Raw genomic sequence first — 18,838 nt, forward strand, 5'->3', positions numbered from 1 at the left:
AGCCTGAGCTAGTCTTTTGTAGTTTTACTTGTCTCCTATTAACTGAATGAACTTTTAACTTTCCAGAGAATCAAATCTTACCAGCCAAAGCTTTCTCCTTGATGATTCTACCAGACATGGACTAATGACCAGACAGTTCATTCCAATATGCCTATTCATCAAGGTAAATGACACTTTAAATGCACACACTTGAAACTTTCAGGCGCAGGGTTCTCGATTCATTTATCAACTCATCTTTATTAAAGAAAGCAGGAAAGAAGAAAGGCAGAGCCACAAGAAGGGCTCTGGCTAGAGCTAGATGAATAAAGGAAGAATGCGTGTGAAGAGAAGGTGGCCCTGGGCTCAGAGTGGCTCCTCCCTCTGGCCCATCATACACTCTGTATTTCTGGACTCTTTTTTGTTTGTTTTTGTTTCCAGACTGGATGTGAGATCACTGAGCATGGTTTGGTGGATATAGGATAATACAGTGGAGGTGCTCAGGAGTGCGGGGCCTTTGGCTAGACCAGGGGACCCACTGGAGATATACTTGACCACACAGCTGCTTCTCAGTTAACACATCTTCAGACTCATTTGCATTAAACTTGACAAAGCCCCACTTCTTTGAAATGTGGAACTTAGTCAAGGAACCGTGAACTTGGTGCTATACAGATCCTTAGTCAAATGTTCCTTATTTATAGCTTGGTGCAGGACATGATGATCTGACCAGGGTAAGCCCTGATTACTATGCCCTAGAACTTTTTGGAGGCACACCATATAACCTCTCAGAATCATGACTGGGGACAACATTGAAATCAGAGACATAAATCTACCAAAACACTGTCTCCAAGGTCCCCCAAGGCAACTCGCATAAGCTGCATAAGCTGTTTACGTATGCAAACTTTGTACACCAGACCCCCATAAAGAAAGGAACCTAGTCAGCTTAATAGACTACAGGTATTTCTGAACTCTGACTGTATAGGTCTGTATGGCTATCATTATGTCATTATCTCACTAGTTAGCTTTGGGTTGTTGTTGTTTTTTAAGACAGGGTTTCTCGGCCAGGCGGTGGTGGTGCACGCCTTTGATCCCAGCACTTGGGAGGCAGACAGAGGCAGATTTCTGAGTTTGAGGCCAGCCTGGTCTACAGAGTGAGTTCCAGGACAGCCAGGGCTATACAGAGAAACCCTGTCTTGAAAAACAAAAAACAAAAACAAAAACAAACAAACAAAAAAAAAGACAGGGTTTCTCTATGTAGCCCTGGCTGTCATGAAACTTACTCCGTAGATCAGTCTGGCCTTGAACTCCAGAGAGCCACCTGCCTCTGCCTCCTGAGTGCTAGCATTAAAGGCTCGTACCTCCACTGCCCAGCTAGTTTTTAGGTTTTATTTACTTATTTCAGTCTCACTATGCTTATTTTAAATAAGTTCACTAAACTTATTTTAGTCTCACTATGCAACCCTGGCTACTTAGGAGTCACTATGTAGAAGAGGCTGACCTTGAACTCAGAGCCTGCCTGCTTTTGCCTAGCTAGTGCTTGGATGGTTTGTTTTTATACAGGATCTCACTATGAATCCCAATCTGGCTCTTCTCAACCATAGATAGTGCTAGGATTACATATATCCCCTCACCATGTCCAGCTTGGTTTTGGGGGACAAGGTTGCACACTTAACAAGAGATAGATCTGGAACTCCCTATATAGTCCTATTCCAGCTCTGAGAAATGGAGCCCTGGAGTGAAAGCCTTCAACACCTCCCTCCCTACACTGTGTCCTATATCCTCTACATCCCCCCAACACCCCTCCTTTAATACTGAAAAGGCTAGATTCTTCCGAAGACTTCTGGTCCCCTTCCACCTAATCGCCAGGCAACTCTTTGCCAAAAGGAATTGTTCACTCTCATATTGTCTTGTCAAGAAGCTTTCTCCAAGGACTAAACAGATAGCTCCATGGGTAAAAGTGCTTGTTAGCAACTATGACTATTCAAGTTCAATCCCCAAGATCCACACAACAGATCAGAACCAATTCTTGAAAATTGTTCTCTGATCTTCACGAAACTCCCTCCTTGTACATAAGTATCGTTAAAAAAGAAAATAAAAAACAAAATTATTGTTTTTGTTTTGTTGTTGTTGTTGTTTTGGGGGGCGGGGGTAGCCCTGGCTATCCTAGAACTCCCTTTGTGGACCAGGCTGGCCTCAAACTCAGAGATCTCCTGCCCCAGTCTCGCGAGTGATGGGATTAAAGGCCACCACCACCACCTGACTAAAATAAACTGTTTTAAGAGAGCCTCGAGGCTCCTGGTTATTTATTCCTACTTTTTATTTTTATTTATTTCTACTTTTTATTTTTATTTATTTATTTATTTTAGTTTTGTTTGTTTGAAATAATAAAAGCAAACTTCCAGTTGGCCTCTCTGAGTCCCCATTCACTGATTTCCCAGGTTTGACTCTTCTCCCACTGGAAGCTCAGGTCCTGTGAGAGTCTGAGGTGCTGAGAGCCTCAGGCCAGGCTTCCTGTGGCCCAGCGGCCCTCAGTTAAGGCGACTGGGCCTGCGAAGTCCCCTGCTGTCCCCCAACCACCTCATTTCTCCCCACTCCTCACGCCCCTTGTGGCCCACACCTCTCGTGTTCTCACCTCCACACGTACCACACGTGGCACCACACACACCTTCCGGCAACTTCCTGGGCGCCTAGGAAAGCCCGCCAAGATGCGGCCCCGCCCCCGGGCTGCGCCCACCAATGAGAACGCTGATCCTTGGCTCCGCCCCCTTCTGCACGAGGCCAGAGGCCTTTTAATGGTTTTAACGGTCTTAAAGGTCCTAACGGTTTAAACAGTCGGCTTACTTCCCACCACAGAATGCCTTAAGGCACAGGCAGCCTCCAGACCCCACGATCCTGAACCCTCGGGTCTGGATGCTCAGCACAGGCCTTCTCAGGGCCCACTGCCCCATTCCACTTCAAACCTAAAAAATGGAGGCCCTCAGGAATGCCCAAAGCTGCCTATGAGGGCCGCGTGTAGGTTGGGCCAGGGCGCCAAAGATCAGGATATGTAGCTAAACATCTCGCTGGCCTTTGAGTTCACCATTGTCTGGATATGTTGGAGTAGCTGCAGCATCTGGAGCCAGAGTGAAGAGACTTGCTATATCCAGACAACAGAGAACTCAAGGGCCAGCAAGATGTTCAGCGAGTAGAAACCTTTCCCACCAAGCCCGAAGACCTGGCTCAGGACCTACAAAGATAGAAATGAATTCTGAGACCCTTGAACGTTGTGCTCTGACCTCTACGTGTGTGCAATGGCATGAACATGAACTCTTACATACACAAAGGCAAAACAAAACAAAACAAAATCCAAAAATCAAAATGAATCAAAAAAAATGAAGCTGGGAAGTGGTCGCAGGCCATTAATCTCCAGCACTCAGAAGGCAGAGGCTGATGGATCTCTGAGTTCAAGGACAGCTTGGTTGACAGAGTGAATTCCAAGACAGCCAGGACTACACAGAGAAATCCTGTTTCAGAAAACAAACAAACAAACAAACAAACAAAAAAACCCATCATCAAAAAACAAAGGTAAACCCAAGTACTAAAAATGACGGAACAATTATTACATCAGTGCCCATAAACCTCAAATATTTATGCTAAGTAGAATTCAGACACAAAAGAGTCCATATTGTATGGTTCTATTTATATAAAATTCTAAAAAAAATGTACACTCTCTATAGTAACAAAACAATGGAGACAGTTATGGTATACATCTGGAATCCCAGCACTCTGCGTGGGTGGAGGCGAGAAGATCAGAAGTTTAAGGTCTTTTTTTTTTGGCTACAGATTGAGTTTGGGTCCCGACTGGGATTCATGAGACCCTTTGTCAAACCAAGTCAGGCATGGTAGCACCTGTCTGAAATCCCAGCACTTATACAGGTAAGAAGATGGATCCAAGTTCAAAGCCATCCTGGCCAATATATAAGGGGTTCTAGCTTATCCAGGACTATTACATAGTGATATTTTATCTCAAAATACAAGCAAAAACCCACAACCTAGTTTGGGTTCTAGAGCTCAGCAGGGGAAAGCATATGCAACATATGGAAGGCCCTGGGTTCCATCACTGGCACAGCAAAAAATAAATTAGCCAAGTATGGTGAGACCTGTAGTCCTAGCGACACGTAGGTGGATCAGGGATTGGAGACCAGCCTGGGATACATAGCCAGTTTCTGGGAAGTCTGGAATACAGAGTGGAAAAATACTCTGTCTCAGAAAAAAAAAAAAAAAAAAGACAATTGGACCCAGTTACTCACACCTTTGGGCTCAGTACTTAGAATGCTGAAGCAATAATAGTATTTTGCTGTGACTTCTAAACCAATCTGGGCGACAGAGTGAGAAACTAAAACCCCCCCAAATTTAAAACAAAACACAACAAAAGTGGGGTGGTAGTGGTGCATACCTTGAGTCCCGGCACTCAGGAGGCAGAGGCAGGTGGATCTCTACTAGTTCAAGGCCAGCCTGGTCTACAGAGCGAGTTTCAGAACATCCAGGGCTACACAAAGAAATCATGTCCTTGAAACAAACAAACAAAACAGAACAAAAAACAAAAAAGAAGTAAAAGGTGGTCTTGTGGCTCCAGGCATCACAATTTCAAGACTCTCCTGTGACACAGAGTAAGTTCAAGGCCAGCCTAAGTAACTTCGTATAACAGTCACAGATAACAATAAAAGGGTTGTAATTTAATAGTTTAGTAGTAGTCTGCTTGCCTAGAATACAGGGAGGCCTGTATTTGATTCTCAGCAGCACAGATGATGATGATGATGGAGGTAGTGGTGGTGGTGATGGTAAAATTATATGATCATCACAAATCTTATTAGATCATCTTAGACATGGTGGTACATGTCTAAAATTCTAGGACCTGGGAAGCAAGACAAGTGAGTCAGAAAGTTAAGGCCGTCCTCAGCTACAAAGCCAATTCAATGCCAGCCTAGGCCACACGAGACTATCTCAAAAAAGAAAGAATAAATTAAAGAGTTGAAGTCCTCCTCATGCCAATACCATTTCTCTTTCTCCCCCAAGTGACTTCTATACTGAATTTATTAATTAATCCTTTTATGCTTGTTTTATATTTTCATCCCATATGTTTTTTGTTTTTTTTTTTTGACCACCAGTAATATGTAGCACTGTTTAAAGCAGCATCTTACTATATAGCCAAGGCTAGCCTGGCATTCACTGTGTAGACTAGGCTAGCCTCAAATTCACTTTGGAGTCAAGATTGGCTTTAAACATTTGATTCACTTCCCCAAGTGTGGAATTACAAATGTTCCACCCGGCTTAAGATTTCTGGCAATAGGTTTAGGATTGTTAATCTCTACGGTCAATTCCATGAGACCTAGAATTATCTAGGACGTGAGACTGCGGCCATGCCTGTAGGGATTACCTTGATTAGATGGTTGAGGTATGAAGACCTGCACACTGCAGGTGGCATTGTTCTCTGGGCTGGTATCCTAGACTGTATAAAAAGAAGGAAATCAGATGAGCACAGAGTTCACAACCACCTTCTCTCTTCCTCCTCCCCCTTTGCTCGAGCTCTGCCTCTTTTTGAATAATTGTTTATTTAGTGTTGGGTAGGGAGCTGTGCATACTGCTCTGTGGAGATTAAAGGACAACCCACAGAAGTTGGTTCTCTCCTTTCACCACACCAGTCCTGGGATTGAACTCTGGTCTTCAGACTTGGCCACAAGCACCTTTACCCACTAAGTCACTACCACCTGTGCTGCTTTCAGATTCTTATTTATTTATTTTATTCTTATTTCTTTTTTATTCTTATTTATTTCTTATTTATTTCTGATATTTCATTTTTATCTTATGTGTAGAAGTGCCTCACTGTATATCTGTGTACCAGAGATGTGCATAGCCCACAGAAGCTAGAAGAGGGCATCAGGCTACCTGAGACTGTACTTAAAGACGGTTATGAGTTCTGTGTGGGTCCTGGGAACTGAATCTGGGTCCTCTGTAAGAACAGCTAGTCTTGGCCACAGTGCCATCTCTCCAGCCTTCGTTTCTGCATGTTGACTGGATGCAGAATCATCAGTGACCTCAAACTCTCCTTGTGGCTTGCTAGTTGGGAAGAAGTAAAGTGGAGGCCACAATAGACCCTTTCTCTCTCCTGTCAGTGTATTTTACAGAAGCAACAGGAAAGTAGCTAGAACCATTCCAATATCAGAAAACAGTCCTGAAACATTTCAAGCGTCAAGGATTTCCAGGAAAGTACAGTAAATATATACAGCTACTATGAATCCTTTTACACTGATGTGTCCACGTGTGTGTCCAGTTATACTGGGACAGACTTCTTGCTAGAGACACCAGCAGGGTTTAATTTCTATTTTCAAAGTTCGTTTGCTTTTTTTTTTTCCCTCTCTTTTAATTTGAAGCTGGAGAGATGGCTCAGCAGTTAAGCACACTGACTGCTTTTCCTGAGGACCCAGGTCCAGTTCCTAGCACTCATATGGCAGCTCATAACTGTCTATTCCAGTCCCGGGGGAATCCATCATCCTCTTCTGGTAGCTCTGGGGAATGTACCCATGTGGTGCTCATCATACACACACATGCAGACAAGCACTCATACACATAAAACACATTTTTTTTCTGTCTTTCTATCCTACCTCACCCAGCTGTTTCCCTCCCTGACTTCGTAGCTGAGCTTCCCTCAGAACAGCTCTAGCCAGCTTCTTTTGGTAAAAAGAAGGGGGGGGGGGGGGGCTGGAGAGATGGCTCAGCAATCCTGAGTTTCTCAGCAACCACATGGTGGCTCACAACCATCTGTAATGGGATCCAATGCCCTCTTCTGGAGCATCTGAAGACAGCTACAGTGTATTCATCATATATATTGCCAGGAGCCAACCTTACTCCATTTTGAAAGAATAGTTTTAGGTTTTGTTTTTCCTCAGCTATCAACTCCTGAGAAAGCAGGTGGTCAGAAGGGGTCCCCTAGAAATATTCTCCATCATGCCTCATTGGTTCTCAATTTTCTAAATCTGAACACTCATGGCAAGTCTGCTGCTGATCGCCTCTGGCACCCTGAGACCAATAAAAACTATGCCACAGTTATGTGGAAAGACTCTCTTACCTTTAAATGGAATGGACCAAACCCAGTTCTCATATGGGGCTGAGGATTGATATGTCTGTTTGATACCAAAGAAGGCCATGCTAGATGGCTGCCAGAAAGATTAATGAAGCAAATAGATACCTCCACAAAGCCAGGCCCAATTGTAGATAAGATGAATAACAACTAAGATCCAGGGAAGAGAAATCTCCCTGAGAATTCCCTTCTTTTTTCCTTTACAGATAAAAATGAGCCACCCGTGGTATTTGCTGTTGGAGGTTCTAATCCTGATGCTGGCCTCCGGACTTGCACTACTCAGACCTTCGATGGGCCATTGACAAGAACATCGAACAGCTACAGAGTGGCATCACTAATCTAGAAAAATCCCTCGTTTCACTGTCTGAAGTTGTTCTCCAAAATGGCAGAGGGCTTGATCTGCTTTTCCTTCAGCAAAGGGGGCTCTGTGCTGCCCTAAAGGGAGAATGCTGTTTTTATACTGACCACACTGGGGTAGTTAGAAATAGTATGACCAAGATCAGAGAGAGATTAGAATGGCAAAAGAAACATTGAGAACAAGAGGAGGAGTGGCTTAAAAATTGGTTCTCTGCCTCCACCTTTCTCCCTTCGATCCTGGGTCCTGTGATCGTCTCCTTCTCCTTTTGGCTTTCAGCCCTTGGGCCTTTAACAGACTCACTGGCTTTATAAAACAACAAATTGACTCCTTGGCATGTAACTTCTACAAGTACATTATAATAGACTTGGTCTGGCTGATAGAGGCTTGGCTGAGCCTTGCGTTGACATAGCTCCTTTAAGAGCTGCATAGAACTCAGATCTATGCACAATGGTTCAACATGGCACAAACACAGCATGGGTACCTACAAGGGGTGCGTGACGAGGTACAGCAGGGGGAGGACACAATTGTCTGCTTCTGAGTTCCCCGTGAAGCAAACCTGATTTGCATAGGGGTTGGTGTCGGTCCTCAGACCACTCATTGTGGGAGTCTCCCACCAAGCCAGGCTCTGCCCGTCCTCTCCAAAAGACACCAAGATGTGGGAAGAACAACCCTCTGTTCCCCAGAGGGGGAAAGCATTGAATCAGGTCAATGCTATCCCCCTCTGGTTAATGCCCGCTCATTCATTGACGAGACCCATAGGTCTCGCCAGCCTCATGCAAATTAAATAAAAAGGGGGGAGATGCCGAGAGCCAACCTTACTCCATTTTGAAAGAATAGTTTTAGGTTTTGTTTTTCCTCAGCTATCGACTCCTGAGAAAGCAGGTGGACAATGGTCACTGTGCCCTAAGGAGAGTGGTTGCTGTGCCCTGAGCCAGACAAAAACATAGGGGCTGCAAGATATCTGACATGGCAGAACGCCCAACTTCTGTGAAATTCCCCCAAACACATTATCCCCTTCCCTGTCTGTATAAATTGCCTGAGAAAATACAGCTCGATGGACCTTGATCAGAAAATTTGTCTTTGTCCCATTCTTTGCATCTCCTGTCCCTTCCATTCTCTCCCCCTTTCACTTAGGGTGCCCTGTTGAGGACCCCACAGGCCAGGGCAATATATAAAATAAATAAATAAAATATTTAAAAGCAAGACACACCCCCCCCCCAAAAAAAGAAAGGAGTGAATTGCTCATGTCTGTATACAATTGACCCAAAGTTGCTCAGAACTGGACCATGTCCAATTTCTTCTCTTCCAGGTAAGCCCTTTTACCATTCACCTATAAAAATTGGTATTCCTAGTCAAACAAAATGCTTCATCAAGTAGGCAGGGCTTGCGGGTGATTTTTCCTAAGAGCAAACCACCCCATGACATGTCTTCTGAATACACAGAATTCTTTCTAAATTTATGTCCCTAGCAATATTAAGACACAGTATCTGCCTCTAACGTGGTCTTTACTATGTCGTTGGCCAGGTCATCAGACTCTGCTGTGGAACTTTGCACCTTTGTACAGAGCCTCTCCAAAGTCAACGACAGGAGCTGGAGTTCTCTCACACAGAGGAATTGGAGAAACAAGGACAAAAGGGCTACAGGATGGGTGCTGCCCCAGCTGCAGCATTGTGCAGTCACAGCCTCCCTGTGTTACTAAGCAACAAACAGCTGACCTCCAGAGATTCTCTCTCCTAAGATGTAGCTTCAAAAGGACAAGAGGAAAGTTTGCCTTTTTGGCTCCCTTCGTGGAAAGATGCAAGGTGCTTTAATAGGCTCCTGGGTAAGAGTTAATCCTGACCCTCTGGCCAGCATGAAATCTTTCTGAGTCATGAGGATGAAGAGAGGTATCATCCCATATCCAGGCAGGCAGAAGTCTTAGCTGCCCTCTCCTCCTCCAGGAGGTTTCCATACCTCTGAAGGCTGCATTGCTTCCTGCTTCCTGCTTCCTGCTAACCAATTGAACCTCTTAGGCTTCTAGCATCTGGTTTTTCACTGGTCCTCCCAGGCTCTGTCAAAACTTTGGAACTAAGTACTGTCTAGTTTGGGGACATCAGGAAATTATATTTTTTTTGTGGTTTTGTCTATTTTCTGGGCCCATCCCCATGCCTGGAGCACAGTGAATGCTACTGAAGTAAAATATTGTTAAATTAACCTGAGTAAAGAGTAAGGGGTGTCTACAAACAGTACAGGAACAGATTGATTAGTGAGGTGGAAAGAGATGTCAAGGAGTCTGCTGTTGTCACTGAAGGCCAGCCTCCAGCCAGCTCCCTCTGCTTAGGCTTATGATTATGGGAACTTTGATCTTCAGGAGGACTCAACACAAAAGGACTCGACCATAGGAGTTACCTGATGTGATTGTTCGGGAGCGCCCACCTAATGATATCTACACAGAACAGCCCTTCCATAGGAACTTACTTTTTAAAATATATTTTGTCATTTTACATATATGAGTGTTTTGTCTATGCATGTCTGTGCACCATAGGTGTGTCTGGTACCCAAGGGAGCCAGAAGATGAGATGATATCAGATTTCCTAGAACTATAACTATAGGTGACTGTGAGTTACCATTTGGATGGTAGGACTCAAACTCAGATCCTCTGAAAGAACGAACAGTGCTTTTAATTGCTGACCCATCTCTCCAGTGCCCCTCCCAATTATCCTTATCCTTTGACCACTTCATATGTGTATATACATGTATTTGGTCATTTTATTCTCTGTTACCGTCTTTCATCCCATATGAGTGCCCCTGGACCCTTTCTTAATTCCAACATGTCTCTTTCCACTTTTTTTTTTTTTTTGAGACAGTCTGACATTGTAGCTCATGCTGGCTTAGCTAGCTCTCTATATAGCCCAGTATAGTCTTGAATTCACAGTATCCCCCCACCCTCATCCCCACCCCCATTCCCACCCTCAGCCACCAAACTGCTTTTATTACATGAGCCACCATGCCTGATTGACAAGTATTTATTTCTGGATTTTTATATGTCTGTTTGTTTATCTTTTTTTTTTTTTCAAGATAGGATCTCTTTGTGTAGTCCTGGCTGTCCTGGAACTCGTTCTTGTAGACCAGTCTTGCCTTGACCACAGAGAAGCACCCCTACCTCTGCCTCTCAAGTGCTGGAACTAAAGGTGTGCACCTCCCAAGATCAAGCCACCTCCCAGCTTTTATTTCTGTTTTGTTTTGTTTTTGCAATACCTATTTTTGACTTGGGTTCTCTATTAGTTATAGCCTCTTTGGGGAAAGCCCATGTCATGCCTATTTTTACCCCAGAATAGTGGATGGTAAGTGAGTGTTCATAGCCTTGCCAATCCATTCAAAAGAAATATTCATTGGCTTCTTGGTTCTCAGGGATTCTTGACCCAGTATTAATATTGCGAGGAGAGGAACAAAAGGATCCCAAGGTCACACCACCCCACTCAACAGTAGCTTACAGAAGTATGACCACGTGATGCCCTTTCCCTTCCACACACAACGCAGAAAGATCATCATGTTGAGGCCACTTGTCCCAGTGAAAGAAGGGGAAAACTCTGTGCTAGCTCCAGTCCAGGAGTATTGTTCCTCTTCAATTCTATTCTGTCAGAAACTGAAGGGGGAGTTTCTCGTTTCTGGGAGGCCGGTGTAAAGATTTGAGCAGGCTTTACTATGATTCCCACCTGCCTTGTTTTAGCACAACAGTGGCTTCTACGGGCACTACCGAGGTCAAGTCAAGAGTGAAAGTGCTGGAGAATACCGTCTTGCTGCCAAGCCCCCACCTCCAGCGGTGTTCCTACAGAGATGTGAGGTACAAGGCATCCCTGAGGGCAGTGGGAAGGAAAAGACCATTCCTGCCTCTTGAGGATGCAGACCTCAAGATCACCGTCTCAGCCCTTGCAGAGACAGACTGACAAACCAGTCATCTGGGAATAGTCTAACCCTGGGATAGCAGGACTGGGACCTTGGGCCTGATATACCAGATCTCTACCAAAAGGCTAGAGAAGAGCAGACTCCTTTTGAATGGGAGAAGGTTCCAAGCCAAAGTACAGTGGGTAGCAATGGGGAATAGAACCTTTAGAACCTAGGAAGAAAACCTTGCATTTTGCTGAGTTTACCTTCATTTCAGATTCTTTGAGGTCACAAAACTCTATGGCCAGCCTCCCTGTCCTATTACTTGGGGACAAGCAGGAAGTCTCCTCTTAGTGGGCAGGTGGTGGCTGGTACTAGCCCACATACCTGACTAGGGAGGACTGGGAAGGACTGGGAGGATAGATGGCTGAGAAAAACAGAACCAGGATTCAAGAGCACAGTAGGAAATGCAGGCCCAGCCCTCCACCATTTTCATGCCTGCAGACAAAACAAAGCTGAAATGTGTACACCAGTCAGAGTCATGGCATTAAAAAATCATACGCAAAAATAGGAAAACTATTTGCTTACAAAACAGTAGGTATGGAGGCCTCAGGAAAAGATATATCACAAGATTTTGTTTGTTTTGGAAAGAGGATAAGATGTGAAACAAGGTCTCATTCTGTAGCCCATGCTGGCCTTGAACACAAACTAATCCTCCTGCTCCAACTTGTCAGCTGCTAGGATTACAGTCATGAGCCATGCCATCTAGCTAGTCTCACTGTTTTAAGATCCAAGTGTCAGGTTTTGGTTGTACATGTCTTGTAATCGTAGCACTTAAGAGGCAAAGCAATTCAAAGCCAGTCTGGAGTGTTTAGCAAACTTTAGGCCAGGAAGGGCTATGTAGCAAGATGCTGTCTTGAAAAAACAGACTGGGGATGTAGCTCAGTTGGTAGAGTGTCTGCCTAGCAAGCATGAAGCCATGAGTTTATCCAGAGTACTGAATAAACAAAGCACGTGCCTATAATCCCAGCCCACAAGAGGATCATATAGTCAAAGGTTTCCTCAATTTTATAGTGTGTTTGAGAATTTATGAGGTGCTGTCTCAAAACAAAATTGAACAAGCAAACAAACAATCTGGCAAACGGCCTTTACTGTTATCCCAGAAGGGACAGGGCAGCAACATGGCAGCTGGAGTCCAGAAAAGAAAGGTGTGGAGAGAGGAGCCTGAAAGGGTCAATGCTCCTGAGAGGAAAATCTTAGTCAGCTAGAAGCAGAAGGGGAGAAGAAGCATTTTCCTATTTATTTTCCTCGTCTCCTCCCAGGGCATTCCAGGGGTCACAGTGGTGTCTGTACTCAGTCTGCCTTCCAAACAAGGACAGGGAGGAGGAAAGCCCAGAGAAACACACTCCACCCGCTTCTCAGCCTATTGCCAGGTCCGCCTAGATCTGCCATCTGGATTTTCAGGAATTGCTTTCTCAGGCTGACAGCAGGGTCTTGGAGGCTGCCATATTTCTTAGCATTCTCAGCATTTCCAGTTGGAAGGACTTATTGGCGATGCTTACAAAGCCAGGCCCAAAAGCAGCTCCAGATTGCTCACCAGCGGCCTCCCTCCTTCCTTTTGAAATTGTGATGAAGCCAGGTGTGGTGGCACACAACGGCAATCCCAGCACTTGGGAGGTGAAGTCAGGAAGGTCAGGAGTTCAGAGACAGCCATGCTATGTCATGTATTTCTAAGCCAAAAAGAAAGAGAGGAAAAATGAGAGACAGAGACAGTAGTAGAGGGACAGAAGCAATCCAGAGCCTTCCTGCTGGAGTTTTACAGTAGCCCTCAGACGGTTTGCCTTCTAGACAGCAAATATCCCACCCCTCAGGAACAGACATATAGGACACATGTTTTGGCTGTTGATCAAAATGAAGACTGAGACATTATCTAGCATTATCTAATGCACCAAACAGCATGATCGGCATGTATTGCACTTGGCTTGAATAAATGTCAAGTCTCATGGTTCTTTCTCAGTCTAAGCCTCTCTTAATTAATAGAACTGCCCAGGAAAAGGTGCAAAGTTTACTTCTTCTTGGTTGAAGGAGCAGCTTCAGCTGGCCGGTTTCAGCTACTGTTTAACATCCTTCCTGAGACATGGCAACACTTTCCTCTGGTTTCGAGCACATAAGCATTTGTGACATTTGGATATGGGAAAAACTTTTTTTTTTTTTTCCTATTTTTATCTTCCTTCTGAACCATATGGGTTTACGCTTGCCTTCACCTGCCTGACCCCTGGGAACTGTAATATCAGTGTTGGTTCCTAAAGGCAGACAAGAAGCGTCACAGACTCATGGATGGAGCAGGTCCTTGGGTTGCAGTGCTTCATGCTATGTCCCTGTTGTTCCCCAGAGGCTCCTCCCTCAGCACCCTACTGACTAGAGAATTCCAGCTTCCTCAGAACCCTTAGCTCGCCCACATGTAAATCCTGCCTCTTCCCAGTGGAACCTGATTTTCTCCCCAAGGCCTCTTAGTTGAGAATCATGTCTCTAGACCCACCTGCTCTTCAACAGAAGAGAAGCCTAAATGGTTGAGAGACAAAGACACCTTCTCGAGGGCAAGGATATTCAGAACTGCCTGGGCGGGAGAGGAAATGACTCCTTCTCACCAGGCTCCCACAGTTGTGTGAGAGTAAAAGTGGAATCAGTGGGAGTCGATAGATTATCCTGCCACTGTGGGGATAATGAGTTTTCAGAGTCAGGGCTGCCTCAGACAAGAGAGGCATTCATTCTAGGCTATGCATGACTGCAGCTGAGGAAAGATGGGGAAACTTGGAGGTCAGTTGGAACTTGTTCCAGATTTTAATATTTGTGTGTGTGTCTATTTGTGTGCATATGTGCATACATATATGGAGGTCAGAGGTCAGCCATGAGTGCTGTTCCTCAGGACAGCTATCCACCTTGAGACCAGGGTTTCTGACTGTGCCCTGGGGTTTGTTAATTCAGCTAAGCTGGCTGGAGTCCCCAGGGAGCTTCCTGTCTCTACACCCCAGCCCTGGAGTTACAAGGATGCACTACTACAGGACCATACCCAGCTTAGAATGTGGGTTCTGGGGGTGGACCTTTGATCTTCAGGCCTACACAGGGAGACCTTATCTCAAAATTTAAAAAAGTACCCAGGTTTTATGGCCCACCACTATAACCCCAACATTTGGAAAGCTGAGGTAGGATTGCTACAAGTTTCACGTTAGCCTAAGCTACACAGTGAGCCCAGGACTGTCTGGGCTGCAGTGTGAAACCCTGTCTCAACAAATCAATGACTTAAAGGGGAAAGCTGCTACATAAGTATAATAATACAGTATGCAATCTTGGAGCTTGGTTTCCTTGGCTCAGTGTAATTTCCTGGAGAGTCATCCAAGTTGTTTCGACTATAAATAGTTCATCTCTTCATCACTAAGTAGTGTTCTATGGTTTGGTTTGTATGGATTGGATTGTTTGAGCATTTGCTTTATTAAAGGGTATCTGAGCTGATTCCAATTTTGGCTCTGATAAATAAAGCTGCTAGGAGCATTTGTGCAGATCTCTGGGTGAACATAAGTTTTCTTTTCTCTGGGATAGATGCCCAGAAGCTCAGTTGCTGGATCATATGGTAGTTGCATGTTTAGCTTTTAAAGGAACTGCCAAGCTGTTCTCCATTGTAGCCTTGCCATTTTACATGCCCAGTCGCAGGGCATGAATGATCCAGTTTCCCTGATTTTTCACTAACATTCGACATCATCAAACCGTTATTTTTAGCCATTTTGCTACATGGGTGATGAGATGTCGTTGAGCTTTTGATCTGCATTTCTCCAGTGTTTAATGATGCCAAACGTCTTTTCATGTTATGTGCCATCTGTATATTCTTTTTTTGGTGTGTGTGTGTGTGTGTGAAATAACTTCATGTTGTTGGTATATTTTCTTATTGGATTGCTTGTTTTTTTTACTATTGCAATGTTATTACTTTAAAATATATTCTAGATTCTAGTCCCTTGTTGAATAGGTGGTTTGCAAGTGTATTTCTCCCACTCTGTGGCTTTCTTTTATCTTTTTCTTTTGGATTTTCATAGGAAAATCTTTTTGGGGACACGGGGTTTTCCTGTGTAGCCCATGTTGGCCTTGAACTGGTAACAAACCTCCCTCCTCAGCCTCCTAAGTGCTGGGACTCTAGCTATGATGATCATGGCTGGCAGAGCTTTTTTTTTTTTTTTTTTTTTTTTTTTTTTTTAGAGTTATTTATTTTCTTAAAGATATATTTATTTTTATGTGTATTTGTGTGTGTGTGAATGATTTTATGTGCACCAAGAGTGTGCAGGGGATAGAAGAGGCCAAAAGGTGTTCATCTTCTAGACCTGGAGTTACAAGTGGTTGTAAGCCACCTAATGTGGATATGGAAACTGGACCTGGATTCTCTGCAAGAGCAGTAAGCACACCTAACAACTGAGCCATCTCTTCTATCACCTAGTTGCCCAGAACCAAAACATTTTTAAGTCTTATAAGATCTAGTTTAATTGAACTAAAAAATTTAAATATCGTTTGAAGTTGACCTCTAACATGGTCTGTAGCAAAGTGCATTCTTGAACACTTGATCTTGCTCCCATCTCCCACATGCTGGGATTACATCGTAGCCCACCGCACCTGGCACCTGTTGGGATTCCATCATGGACCACCACACCTGCTAGGATTACATCATGGACCAACACACCTGGCTTAGTTTTTCTTTTCTTGGCTTTTGATTTTAGTGTCAATTGTTAAGAACTCTTTGTTTGCTCTAAATTCTGAAGAATTTCTCCTTTTTTTTTTTTCGGTTGGTTGATTATTAGTTGGTGTGTTTGTGTGTGTGTGTGTGTGTGTGTGTGTGTGTGTGTGTGTGTGTGTGTGTGTGCTGAATGCAAATTGGAAACCCACTCTCTACCACTGAGCTAAACCCGAGTTTCTGGAGCCCTGGGGGTTTAGTGCCAAATGTGTCACCTTCTTTATAAGGAAAGATAGGAAGTCTGGCCAGCTTCCTCTCTTAATAGAGCTATCACACCGACTGCTAAAGACAAGCCACAGATGTCATTTTACCTGAACCATCAGTCTTTGGAGCAGCTAGTTCCTTTCCTTTCTTCCTTTCCCTTTCTTTCCTTCCTTCTGCCCTTCCTTCTTCTTTCTATCTTTATTTCTTTTTCTTGTTCTTTTTCTTTTTCTTTTTTCTTTTTCTTTTTCTTTTTCTTTTTCTTTTTCTTTTTCTTTTTCTTTTTCTCTGGTCTGGGGATAAAAATCCAGAGCCTCAAACCAACTGGGCTAGCACTCTATGACTGAAATACCACAAATTCTGCATTGCATCTGAGCCTGTTGTCAGCCATTGGTAACACCACCAACCCAGCCATGGTGGATCTCACCAAATCAGGCCTGAGGAAGCAGTCACTGGCCTTTAGAGCGGAGTCTAGCATGGCTGGGAGTAGAGTCAGAGGGAGGATGTGTGTCTTATAGCTCTCAGAGATCACTGTTATGGTTTTGATTGTTACAAACATGAAGAGCTTTTACAGATTTTTTTTTTTTTTTTTTTTTGGCAAACAAGATGTGATTTATGTACTTAAGGAATTTCTGGCTACTGAGACGATACCAGACTCAATGTGGGATCTTGAAAGCCTAGACATAGGTGGGAAACTCTCTGATACTTCAGGAAAGAGAGGATGGTGGTTTTAACTAGGACAAGCCAGGTATGGGGGCTCATGCCTGTAATCCCGGCCCCTGGGAGGCCAAGGCAGAAGGATCTTCAAGTCCAACCTGAGCTGTATAGTGAATTCCAAGCCAGCTTGAGCTACATAGCAAGACTCTGTGTCTCAAAACAACAAACAAACAAAACAAAGAAGACTCAGATATTTTAATCTAGTTGTCAGGTGCCACAGCCTGAGCTGTAGGCAAAATGGCAGTGAATCATAGCTCAGTGATGTGTTTGGAGGTGCCCTGCCTTGCCTGGACACGAAGATGTGGAGCCGGCAGTTGGCTGTTGAGCCTGGAGTTGGGCAGATACCCTCAAATGGAGACAGATATATTCATTTCCAGATGTCACTTAGGGCTCCAAGCCTGGCTATGCTCTTAGGTAGTATGGGTAGAGGGGAGCAGCCTGAAGCCCAGTCCTAGGCAACTTGGATTTAAGCCTTCCACTGATGGCAGGATGTCCTGGCAGAGATGCCTATGGCCCCAAAGCTTCTGGGTAGGGATGGGGGCAGTGGTGACATGTCACTTTGATTTGTCTCTACCCTTTCAGGGTGTTGGCAGTTTAGCATTTAGAAGTGGTGTCTCCCAAGGCAGTCTCCGTCTCCGCAGGAGCCGGTGAGCACACCCTGCCCTCACCTCCCTTCTCATCTTCTTTCAAGGAGCCTGCAAAACAACACTTCTTCTCCAAGCACGACAACCGCACTTCCTTCGACAAAGTGAGTCGGAGAGGAAAGAGGAAGGGGGAGAAGCCCCTTGGCTGATGCAGGGGATGTAGCAGCAGGCAGCAGGGTAGACCTGAGACCTTTAGGGAACGGGTTTCTTACATAAGCAGAAGAGCATCTATTTCCCCATAACCTTTTCCACTGCTAAAAATCTCATCCCCCAGACAGAGGCAACTTTGCCTTGGTTTTCTTAGCTAGTTTGCTCAACTGTGAACAACCATCCCAGGAGGTCACTCAGGGGCTTCATGCTAAGATGATAGCATTACTTAGGATGTGAGCACAGGTTAGGGAGGCCAGGCACAATCTCAACATTACCAAGATGACTTGGGATTAGATGGGGCCCAAGCAAATCCTGGATGCCAAGACTGTGGGCCAAGAGCCCATACCGTTGAGAAGGGTCCCTACTGCCTGCTGCAGGGAATTGGAAGACGGAAAGACCTGGAACGCCTGTGGAAGAGACACACCTTCCTGCGCTGGGCACCCTGCGAGCTGGAATTGAGCCAGCAGCCGCCTCTGGAATCATCCTACCAGACTGATTTCCGGTCAGGCACAGGACTCACTAGGCTTCCCCAGCGCCTTGTCCAGTTTGTGCAGGTCCAGCCTCCCTATGCCGATACCACCTATCAACACAACTTCTGCCAGCCATCCCGGGGTGGTCACTGTGGTAGCACCAAGGTAAGGCCCCGTGAGCCAGTCACTGAAACACTGCCAGGCCTCCCGGGAATCCCAAAGCCCAAGTTGCTGCAGCACTACCTTCACGCCGGAGTTTCTGAGTGTTTAAACTGGTCCCAAGCATTAAAAAGATTCAGTTGACATAGCAGGCTGTTTGTCCTCACAGTCTAAGATATCTATCTGGGGGTGCTTATGAACAAGCTCACTAGCAGGCCCTGTGTCTGGCTCCCATGAAGTATGTATGATTTCTGTGTGCTGGGCTGGGGAGGTGCTGTCTAGGGAGCCGTGCCACTAAGAAAAGATAAGCCTGTATGCAGCAGACTCCAGAGTCCAAAAAAGTCATGACCATGGGTAGGTTTGAGGGACTCAATAACTCCTCAGTAATTGTAGCCTCTTGTACTCAATGTA

The 18,838-nt window shown here is 44.9% G+C and overlaps 1 protein-coding gene and 1 pseudogene across 1 annotated transcript; one reads left to right on the top strand and one right to left on the bottom strand.

Annotated features, from left to right (window-relative positions):
* Positions 1 to 814: 814 nt before the first annotated feature.
* Positions 815 to 933, bottom strand: LOC117693911 (small nucleolar RNA SNORA70; annotated as a pseudogene).
* Positions 934 to 7,299: 6,366 nt separating this feature from the next.
* On the top strand, positions 7,300 to 18,571 carry Cimip7 (ciliary microtubule inner protein 7). Its single transcript, XM_034484584.2, has 4 exons — positions 7,300 to 9,273; positions 11,161 to 11,274; positions 17,696 to 17,752; positions 18,155 to 18,571. The coding sequence occupies exons 1-4, from the start codon at positions 9,247 to 9,249 to the stop codon at positions 18,569 to 18,571; spliced, it is 615 nt and encodes a 204-aa protein (XP_034340475.1). The 5' UTR covers positions 7,300 to 9,246.
* Positions 18,572 to 18,838: the final 267 nt, after the last annotated feature.

This window comes from Arvicanthis niloticus, chromosome 21 (assembly GCF_011762505.2).
Source record: "Arvicanthis niloticus isolate mArvNil1 chromosome 21, mArvNil1.pat.X, whole genome shotgun sequence".
Lineage (NCBI taxonomy): Eukaryota > Metazoa > Chordata > Mammalia > Rodentia > Muridae > Arvicanthis > Arvicanthis niloticus.